This window comes from Salarias fasciatus, chromosome 6 (assembly GCF_902148845.1).
Source record: "Salarias fasciatus chromosome 6, fSalaFa1.1, whole genome shotgun sequence".
NCBI classification, from domain to species: Eukaryota; Metazoa; Chordata; class Actinopteri; order Blenniiformes; family Blenniidae; genus Salarias; species Salarias fasciatus.
In genome coordinates, this window is record NC_043750.1 from 35,129,155 (window position 1) to 35,140,577 (window position 11,423).

An 11,423-nucleotide genomic window follows, 5' to 3' on the forward strand; every position below is an offset into this window, starting at 1 on the left:
TCCACAGATCCACATTATTCCAATGGAACAAACCATTGTTAGACAAATGAGAGGGGAAGATGGGACTTCTCAAAGTGGCATAATTTCACCTCCACACTCAGTATAACTTTACATCTGCATACATTACAGCCATGTTGTGTCATGTTTACATTTTTTTTCTTTCTTTCAGGCAGGGAGGCAGCGGCTTGGAGCCCTCTCATTTCCATCCATGCAAACTGCGGGCGTGTGCGCTGCGCTCTGCTGGCTGGAAGGTGGAGACTTCAGTTTGGAGAGAGGAGGCTCTGGAGAGCTTTACGCACACGTCTCGGTCTCCTTCTCTCCGCTTCGTGCGTTGCGCACTGCGCACGCCAAAGTGACGCAAAACAGGAATCAATGCGCACAAGTCGTGGATGAGCCGCGGCTGCGTCTTTACGCGCGAAACGCCGCGGGTTGAGCCAGAAGGAAGAAGTGAGGGGGCCAGAAGATGAAGTCCAGGAGTCAGGATCAGAGTTTGTCGGACTCCAGAGAGCTGGACAGGTCGTACGACCCGCTCACAGGTTGGTCTGCTCTCATTTCTCTTGTATTTAAGTGACTCCTGCTGTTTGGCGTTCAGGTCTGCCACGATCCGTTCACCGGATGAAGCTGCGTTTGGCTGATCGGATCATTGATGAGTTGTTGGACTTTTGGTCAATCAGTTATGTTGAAACTGCAGCATCACGATCTGAATGGTGTTTATACTGAGATTCACTTGATATTCTCTGCTTGACGGCTTGTTTTTAAAAAGCATTATAAAGGAATAAGGATGGAAGCATCAGGTTTGGTTGGAAAAGATATTTTTTTTTAAAAAACTTCCACGTTTCACACAAACTAAGAGAGAGTAAATCATCATTTAAAAACACAGTTGAGTAGTTGTTGAATGGATTTGTCTGCTTCTCAAGTTATAAAGTAATTTCTGTTGCATAAGTCAGTGCATCTGTGTGATGCATTCCAATCTAACAAGGACGTCTTGTGAGAATAACACTATAGGTTTTATTGGTCTGGGTCAGTTTTGATCTCTCTGACTCATTTCATCATCCATAAACTGCTTTTTTTATTCACAAGGAGCACACTACAGCTAAAATGATCTCACTGAGTATCCTACTATAATCTTTATGACTTTACATTGACTGATTTAATATTCAAATGTTGTCCAAGTTGAAAGAAAAGTTGCTCTAAATCACATTACTCTGCAGTCGGCACTGAAAACTGATCTCTCAGTAATGATTTCAATAATGCTGTTTCTAGAAGTTGGGTGTGAGACAGCAGCAGCTGCATTATTCATTGCATTGTGTTTGTGTGGTAAACAGAGCAAATTGCCATTCAAATAACATTTCTCCAGGTAATGAGATTGACAAAGATCTGAGAGGGATTAATTAATCCCACAGGCCTGAAGGAGAGAAGAAAGTAAGCAAAACAGAGAAACATTGGAAAAACTCGACTCTCCTGCCACCAGACGTTGGAGCTGTCAGAGTACGTCTAAAGCCTGTTGAGATCAGAGGAGCTCTTCACTTTTAAGTGTTTTATTTTTCCTCTTGAATAAAGTCCTCCAGAGATCACGCACGCACACACACACACACACACCCGGTTCTCTGCTGGTCTGTCAGTCCTGTGACAGCTCCCTAAAAATAGTCCTTCACTTTTAAAAATAACCAAGCAAATGAGTAAAAATAACATCTTCTTTTTGTGGAATATCTCTGCAGCCGCCGGGTTCCTGCTTTGTGAAAAGATGACGAGCACATCGTGCTTTATTTACTGGCTGCTGGAACAATGCCGAGCGTGACATTCATTCAGGGCAGGTTAACCAAACAGTGAGCAGGTGCACGAAGACAGAGACACCGGCTGGGCCCGGGGCAGGACTCCGGCCCAGCAGCTCTCAGTGAAGTTTTTTTTTTCTCCCTCAAACTGAGCATTAACTAGATTTTCTGCTCCAGCTGCTGGAAATCTGGTTTGTTGTTTGCGTGTGTCTTCATCCATTATAGATGGATCTCTGTCAAGTCGTCGCCGTGTCACACGGCACAGCGCCACACGTTTGATTGACCTTGACTTGCTGATGCGGTTCAGAGGGAAACGGGACGTCAGGGGAGGGATCTCCATGAGAGCTCAAACAACTAACAGCCAGAGGTTCGTTAATTAAACATAAAGACTGGAAGCGAGGTAATCAAGAGACCTGGAAGTCCAGCGGTGCTCTTTGACCTCTGACCTGGTGGCATCTAACCTGAGGAATGTCAGAGAACAAATAATTAACATAACAATTTACTTCAGAGTTGTAGACTTTCGGATGACAAGTAGCAGATATATTTCTTTCTCTCTTGACAGTCAGCACTCCTCACAGTGGACTTATAAGCCGCTAAAGCACAGTTCTGTAACAAACGGTAAAGTGAAAAACCCATGGAGGTGTTTTTCTCACAACGCTTCCGGTAGAAACTGATCCCACAGAATGAGAATGGTCACAATTATGTCACTGAGAAACGAAAAGTGCAGTGAGAAGCGTCATGTGATCAGAATAATGTATCAATAAACCAAGGTCTTTTCACACGAACACATCTGAGGGGAGGATTTCAAGCACACAGGCTGTTTCCATAACAACCTCAGCTAAAAGATGCTCAATTAGTGCAGTGTGACCTCCTTAAGCCAAGATGACCTGCTGAAGTACACGCACACGCACACACACACACACACACACACACACACACACACACACACACACACACACACACACACTGGAAGATCAGCATGTTCACCACATGCTTTACCTCAGATTCAGACTCTCTTCACTTGAGCTGTTGATGCATAAAATAGTCTTTTCAAAGTGAGTTATTGTAACTTAAACTGTAGAGTTACCCAGTGTCTTCCCTCCTCAGGTCCCCCGTACGCGAGGCGAACACCTTTAGTTCTTTGTATCACGAGAGAGACCACTGCAGTGGGTGATGTCCAGTCTGTGATCATTTGCAGCTCTGAAGCCACATGATGCTCTTTCACATGTGGAATTGTTGTTTTTTTCTCTTTAGCTACTGTGTTGTGTTTGGAGTTTATGTACCTAGCGGAGGAGAGACGGGACACACCATGACTGGCATCACCAAATAAAACAGGTCCTCTCACTCTCAGTTTACGATCACAGTGTTCTAATTTCATGTAAACAGAACAATACTAAAGATTGTTAATACAAAGGTTTCACACACACTCTGTTGTCAGGGTGGAAAGGTGAAATAGAGGCCCGTCCAGCCAGTCAGTGGTCTTCTACAGGCTCCAGCAGCAGCTCCTCCACCACCAATCAGTTATCCAATCAGCCGATCAATCACAGCCAGACACACTCGGGAGGAGAGGGGCCTGAAGGGGCTGTTTAGAGCGTAGAGAAATAAAATAAGAAGTAGAGAAATAAAACTGAGCTAAAATGCTAAAAATAGGAAAACAATTGATATGGTCCATGGAACTAAAATGACTGGAACAACTCTGAAAAAAAACAATCAAAAGAAACTCAAATTACTTCAAATGTAATAAAGCAACTTTTGATGAAATTTTAGCTGTGAAAGTTCTGACATGCAGCATGAGCTACATTCCCTTTTAATGCACAACTAAACCATATTCCAACTTTAATGAGCCGCGTTGTCTTCATCTTAAAGATGTTGTGATGAACTTATTTGCTGGAAACTGTTAAACACAGCTCATCTGATCATGACTGCTGGAATCGAGGAGTGAGAACTCAGTTTGAACTCCACTCTGCTCTAAACGGACACACACCACCGCCCCTTTGTCGCCTCCAGCCCTCCTCTTAACGGCTTTATTTGGCCTCAGCGTCAGCGTTTTCCAGATCAAACTCATCAAAGGCTTGGATCACCGAGCCTTTGATGAGCTTCTGACTGAACTTGTAGCTTCTTCCCGACTTTTTGGAAACTTCAGCTGACTGAACTGCTTTTATACTCGTGCTTTTGGAATTCTCCATGTGTCTCTTTTCTCGCTCCGCAGCTCGAGTTGTTTGGAGCGGCGGATTAAAAGGTCTTTCAATGTGTAAATAATGACACGGAGGGGTTTATTGATCTGAGCCGGAGAGGCGCATCACTTCAGATTGATCCAGAGAGAAGAGCTCCAAATTAAATAAAGTGAAGAACTGAGAAAGATGAACTGTAAAATACCCTGAGTGAGGAGAGGGGGATTGATTCTGCTCATTTTGGGACACATAACAGACAGTAGTTCTTTATAATCAGCTCCTCTTGTTAAAACACAGAGACCTTTTGGAGGATTGTTGGTGGTCCTGTCCTCTCTTTTCCTGATTGGTTCGAAGATGGAGGACACTGTCAAAGTCTGCTGCACTGCTATTCAATAAATGTTTGATGCAAACTGCACATTTCATGATAAACATATCAAAAAAAGTTAAAAAAAAAACGACAACAAAGAAGTTTAGCTTTTAGAATTGCATTTTCAACATGAAATGCATTTAAGATTTGTTCTCAAAATGCCTTCTTTTTGCAGAAATTAGCTTCTAAAACACAGAGCTCTCAAAGAGCATAAACATGAGCGTTGATTTCAGGTTTCTGGAATAGAATTTTTTTATGTTGCTCATAATATGGTTGAACTCCAAGGCCACCCTTGGGGAACCGCTGCCTCATGGGAAAATACTTAATCTGGGAGAATATAAACCAAGTGCATGATGGGTATTGATGTTATGGAGGTGAGATCTGTCGTGTGAGCAGCTTCAGATGAATGAAACATGCAGAAACTTTATTTTCATGTTTTTTTGGTTGTTTTTCTCCTTTCATAACTCAGACACAATCTCTAACAAAAAAAAACATGTTTATTTTATAATAAATGCTTCTTTAATCTATATAATCAGAGTTTTGGTCTCCTACGTTATGAATCAGTGGTGTTTTTGTGTTGGCTGTGTTTGTGAATGTTGTTTCTTTGCCTAGCTGCTGTGTTTGGGAGTTTGATTGATGCTTCCTGAGTTGTCACTGATGTTCACGATAAGTATATTTAGAGGTAAATACAACCTCGGGAGCGATAACAGCGATCACTCAGGAGACGGTTTGATTTAAGGGCGGATAAAAATTGAACAATAAATAAAGAGTGTGTATGAAAGCTGGCAGTATGTTGAAAATAAAACACAACACTGAGGGGACAGGCTGAGTAATGACCAGTCTAATCAAGCGGAACAGAGTAATGTGAATAATTTATGCTTGTTTATAGTAGCTGAATTTGCACACAAAATTTGCTATTTATTGCTTACAGGAGTTTCTGTGTTTCGGCCTGTAGTGCAGCAGCTGCCGCAGCAGCGTGTTCCACTGTAATTCACTCATTATTCTGCATAACTTCAAGCCAAAACACATCATGGTGTCAAAAAATAAGATTAGCAGGTTTTGCAGGCAGCAACTGTTCAGCACACTCATATTTATGTCTTGATGTCTTTATAGGCTCATCAGTATTTCACCAGGCTCCCTTTTTTCTTCCTGTAAGACATTTTTCTAAAGGTTTTTTCTAAACTGTGATTGGAATATTACTTTGTTGGTTTAGTTAATGTTTTGTTATTATACTTTATTAGAACCAGTTTTATTGACTCCACCTGTCAGTGGTCATAATGTTATGGCTGATCAGGGTGTATTAAACTCAAATGCAGAATTTCTCCTCCTGACTCTGACCTAAAATGACTCTTGAGGTCTCATTGTTGTGCATTTACTTATATTGTTATGAATGTAAGTCTTTTACATTCCATATGTAACTCAGCGCTGCTCTCTGGTGGAGAGAAAAATCCTCCAACTCTCATCATTCATGTCTCCTGACCAGAGGCGGAGCGTGGGTCTCAGTACAGAGGGGGCGGAGCATTCTTGACGGGCCCTTATGATAGTAATTTTACCATTCAAACAATCCCTCATGCTACCATCAAACAACACACTAATGCTCACTTTTATTGAGCCAAGCAAACCTATATGCCTCAGAAAGCAGAATAAAGTCACAAACCAGTTCACAAACTTGTTCTGAAGAACAAATACACATATGCACGTACACACACACACACACACACACACACACACACACAGCCTGACAAGTGTCATTCTCAGAGCATCCACTGTCCATGGTGCTGAAAACTCAGATAAAAACTCACTGGCTAATTCTGTACCATCTTTGACACAGCTTAAATTTAAAGTGAACACAGCTGGTCTAAAATTACACAATCTATTCAGATAGATATAGACACAGCTATCTATATCTTTTGGAATTCATGTATATTAGAGAAAAAAATAGACTCTGCGGTCTCTTATAGTTGAGAGCAACACAAGGCACATTCAAATAGGCAGGTGTTTAAGACCACAGCATTCTGATAAAGATAATATTTTTGAAGGTTTCACTGACTCACCAGTGGCTCCGATGTTAGGTTTTGGGTAGTACCGCTAGCGGCTAGCATAGTGTTTAGCATACTGTTTAATGCTTAATGCCGCACAGCCAATCAGCGCTGGCTTACAGCTCTGATGCATTCATGGACAGTCATAATGTAAGAATTGGCAAATTGGAGCCCACACTCATATGCGTATACCTTCTTGCACACACTGCACATTTTATTATAATAATTTATTTACGAGTAAATACGAACACATCACATGAAACTGGGCCCTATGACCTTGTGGGCTCTGGGGCGACCGCCCCCGTGCCCCCACTCTGGCTCTGCTACAGCTACTGACTGAAATCATGTGGAGGCAAAATTGCAACTTCTGAAATATTTTGACTTTTTCATCACTTTTACACTTTAGATCATGTTGGGATTGCATCCAGCACCTCGCTACCCTGAGAAGGATAAGCAACTCAGATAATGAATGGATGAATGAATAATAATATTTAGTTTTTTGTTTTGTTTTTTTTTTTTACAACTGACTCACAAATGTAAAAAGTGGTGTTGATATTTTCTTCAGATCACATTCATCATACCTGAATTGTTTCAGAGCTGCCTCGTGTCGTGGTAGTTAGCACTGCTGCCACATAGCAGGAAATCTCTGGTTTGGGGACCTTTCTGGGTGGAGTTTGCATGTTCTCCCTGTGCATTTGCAGATGATCTCTAGGTTTTAGTGTGATTGAAAACAAAGTGGTCCTTGAATGCATCACATCAAAACAACTGAGATGCTGGGAATATATTCAAAGTAATGATGAAGTTCAGGTTTGTTATTTGTATTTTATTTGCTGCTGGTGGGAGATCAATGCATATGATCTACAGTCTGTCTTATTTTAGTTTACATAAATGCAAATTTGACATTTCAGTCATTCTTTGAGATTTTTCATTCAAGATTATTGCATAACATTTCTGTGAGAATGTCTTCTAATTATATTGTTTGTCAGTCGTTTCCAGTAAATAATGAATTTTCTGAGCAACTTAACTGTAATATTAAACAGCATCGTTTGGCTTGTTCTAACATTAGTTATGTCATCTGGTATAAATATAAAGTGTATTTGTTGTGCAGTGTTTTGTCACTTCATCTTTGACAGGTTTTCAGAGTTTTTGGTGTTTATTTTTTTTCCTATTTCACTCTGAGGAAATTATTTGTATCCTCTTGTTATGTGGACGACAGCTCTTTGTAAAACATTTTACCTTTTGATGTTGCACTGATTCCTTGTGCTGCTTTTTTGAGTGACTCAATACGACATCTGGTGGTGAAAACAGGTATTGCACTACTGAATGAGCTCCTGCTAGTTGGTGAACTATCTAATACATTAAAATGTAGCATTGAGACATTGTGACTTTTGTAACTACTCAAACATCAGGTTGTGTTCCTGCCTGACCTGTACTGTGGGGTGAAAAAGGTTTGTGGATAAAAATAGGCTTAAAAACACTATTGGTTTCCCTTAAGTGAAGAGAGTGAAAGAGCACTTAACATGTAGGTCACACTCTGTTTGACCTCGCTGTCTCACAGCTCACTCCCTCACATGCTGCACGTCCTCCAAACCGACCCGGTCAGAAAACTAATTTGCTCACCGCTTTACCTTCTAACACGACTGATCTGCCTCTAATCTCCGCTGCAGGTAATCCTCCATCCAAACCCAACAAAAAGACCATCAAACAGCGATTCCTCAAGCTGCTCCCCTGCTATCGCTCCAGCTCCAGCTCCTCGATCAATCAGAGCAAGTGTCACCGTGCACGCTCACGTTTCCTGAAAGCTCACTGGCACTGATACAATAAAGTGCATTCAAAAACATCCCGGAGTGACGGTTTCCCTTCTCTCTCTCTCACCCCTCACGCAGGAAGTCTAGCTGATGATGGCGAACTGTCAACAGTGTGTTACAGACCTGAGGGACTCGACCGACTCGTGCAGCAGACCAACTTCAGCAAGAAAGAGCTGCAGGTCCTCTACCGGGGATTCAAAAACGTCAGTCAAACACGTCTGCCGGGAATTTGATTTTCCCCTCATCTCTGACAGCAGCAGTCTGAGCACACGTGTCAAGGGTTTCACGTTTGTGTGTGTGTGTGTCGGGAAGCATTTCACTGTTGATGTTTCTCTAAAATGTGCAGGAATGTCCGAGCGGCGTGGTGAACGAGGAGACTTTCAAGAGCATCTACTCCCAGTTCTTCCCTCAGGGAGGTGAGACGAAGCTGCCTCATGGAAATTTGTTTTTTATTTCCTTTTTTTTGTTTAAACATAAAAATCATTCCTGGTTTTAAACTAACAAAAGATATTGAGCACTCTGTTCTTGGCAGATTCCGGGATGTATGCACATTTCCTCTTCGACACGTTTGACATCCACAGTAACGGAACGGTCAGCTTCGAGGTGGGACCGCTCTCCCTCGTATTTCCATTCCTCATTTCCTGTCTCTTCTCTGTTCTCCCACTGAAAGTTAACGTCACTCCCCTGATCTCAGTAAGTGTTTCTTTCCTTCCCATTCTGCAGGACTTTGTCATAAATCTGTCCATCATCTTGAGAGGCTCCATCACTGATAAACTCAACTGGGCCTTTAATCTCTATGATCTGAACAAGGACGGCTGCATCACCAGAGAGGTCCCTGAACGCCTCGCCGTCGCCTCCTGCTGTGGCGGCGGCTCCTGTTTTACCGTCTCGTCTCTTTCCCTCCCCTGTGACTGTCCAGGAGATGACAGATATAATGAACTCCATCTACGACATGATGGGGAAGTACACCTACCCCAGCATGAAGGACAACGCCCCCAAGGAGCACGTGGACAGCTTCTTTCAGGTAAATCTCTGTCTTTATCAAACTGTGTGAAGCTTGACAGAAGCACAACTTAGAAATCCATCTAATAACAAGTGTTTCACACCTAAATTGTGTTTTAATTTAGCAGTTCACATCTCTGGCCTTTTAGAGTAAATTCAAAGTTACATATGCAGTCTCATTTTAGACTAGAAGAGAGACAGTGGCTAATGACAGGTAGTAGTGAAACATGTGGAGAGAAGAGAGAAGAGAAGCTGTAGGTCCTCCAGCAGTCTTAAAGGTGCTGTAGGCAGGATTTTGCGAGTCAATGCTAATTTTTCTGTGTTTTCTTTGGATTAAATGTTAGAGTATCCATTGATAATCCTTTAGGAGTGTAGTATAATTGCACTACCACGAGGGCGCAGCATTTCCATCTGTCTCTGTTCTGAGCTGAAAAGGAATCTCGACAGCTCCAGGTATCTTTGACCAATCAGAAGAGCCCATGAGGCTCTAACCGTGATTGGTCGAGGGGCGTTCGTCGCATGTTCTTGTGGGAGGGGCTTAACTTGCGTAAGGGCGTGATGTCAGAGAAAACAGGACAGGATTGACTGTGCTGGGTTTCAAATCGCCATCTTAGATGGGTCAAATCGCCAGGATTCGGAGATGCCGAATCCTGCCTACAGCACCTACGACTACAGGATAAGTCCTGGTCAAAGGTCACTCCCAGGTTCCTCACAGTGTTACTGGAGGTCAAAGCAACACCATCCAGGGTGACTATTTGTTTTTCTCTCAGGTGTTTTGGGCCGAATGTAATAACTTCTGTTTAATCTGAATTTAGGAGCAGAAAATTACGACTCATCCAGGTTTTTATGCCTTTAAGACAAGTTTCTAGTTTGACAAGTTGATCGGTGTCATCTGGATTCATAGATTAGTAGATACGTGTATCATCTGCGTAACACAAATATGTGTCTTAATTCCTTATTTATACTTCTGTCACATTTCCCAAAAACATGCAAAATGATCTACATCAATATATCTACAGTTTCTTCAGCAGACTTATTCTGCATCTGATTGCTTACTTTGTTCATGTGGACTAAAGCGGTGAGCCAGATTCCTCCAGGAGAATTCCCTCCTATTTTTTATAGTTGGTGGTGTAGTGGTGTGTTTCCCACATATTGGACTGATCTTCATCTGCAGTTCTTTCTGGAAGCTTGTTTTCCCATTTTGCTTTAATATGTTTAGCTGTGTATTGCTTTGTCTGTTTTTCATGCGTCGACACACATCTTGACGCTTCTTTGCTTCATCACCTGAACGATGGTTGAAGACAACGTGATACAAAAATGTTTAGAAGTTCCATTTAAACATACGTCACATACACAGAGGTTTAGTGTCTGTGAAATGCTGCCCAGTGACATTTTTTTCAACCAGAGGCGCTCCGGTTTGTTTACATATAAAAGCGTACATGCATGATGTGACACACACCAAAGGTATTCAGCTATTGTCGAGTGTGTGTTCAAAGAGAAAGGTCAAACACAAACATAGAACACCACAACTTTTTTCCAGTTCAACCCTTTGAAACACCTGAGTGGATTTGTTGCATTTTTCTCAGAAAATGGACAAAAACAACGACGGAGTGGTGACCATCGAGGAGTTTCTGGACACGTGCCAAAAGGTATGTTGAACTCTAATAACCTCGATGTGCGGCTGTTCTTCATCCACGTGCTATTTCAAGTTTGGCTTCTTCCTCCAGGATGAGAACATCATGCAGTCCATGCACCTTTTCGACAACGTGATCTAGACGGCGGCGGGCGCAGTCAGAAGAGAGACTTCCCTCCTGCTCGGAGCTCCTGTTCGGTCCCAGCTCTCCGTCCGGCCGTCGGGGCCCGGCCGGCGTCCCGCAGGCTCCAGAGAGCCGCGACCCCGGGAATCCCACACTCACTAAACCTTTTCTAAATCTGTGAAGAGATGGAGCAGCTGTGGTCCAGTCTGGCTGGGAAATGGCTTGAAGTGTGTGAAAGACGGATGTTGCCGTTTTAAACTGTCCCAAACAGCCTGGTGATGGCAGGAAGAGCAAATGCAGTTGAAGTGATTTTTTTTTTTTCTTTTTAATTTCATTCTCTTTTGCATGTATTATTACACTGGAGCTAAAGAAACAAAGGTCAATAGCCACTTTCCCTCTGTACTCACTTTTTCTGTAATCAAGGCAATAATGTCACGGTTTTTTTCCACTCATGTTTGGTAGTTTATTGTGTCTGCATGATGACTGGAAATAGAAATGTTTAAAGTG

The 11,423-nt window shown here is 42.3% G+C and overlaps 1 protein-coding gene across 1 annotated transcript; it reads left to right on the forward strand.

The window, feature by feature from the left end:
• The first annotated feature begins 293 nt into the window (after nt 1–293).
• Nucleotides 294–11,295, forward strand: LOC115389992 (Kv channel-interacting protein 2-like). The gene is made up of 8 exons (XM_030093632.1): nt 294–536; nt 8,236–8,360; nt 8,504–8,573; nt 8,690–8,760; nt 8,881–8,988; nt 9,077–9,181; nt 10,746–10,808; nt 10,887–11,295. Exons 1-8 carry the CDS (start codon nt 464–466, stop codon nt 10,932–10,934), a joined length of 663 nt encoding a protein of 220 aa, XP_029949492.1. The 5' UTR covers nt 294–463; the 3' UTR covers nt 10,935–11,295.
• Nucleotides 11,296–11,423: the final 128 nt, after the last annotated feature.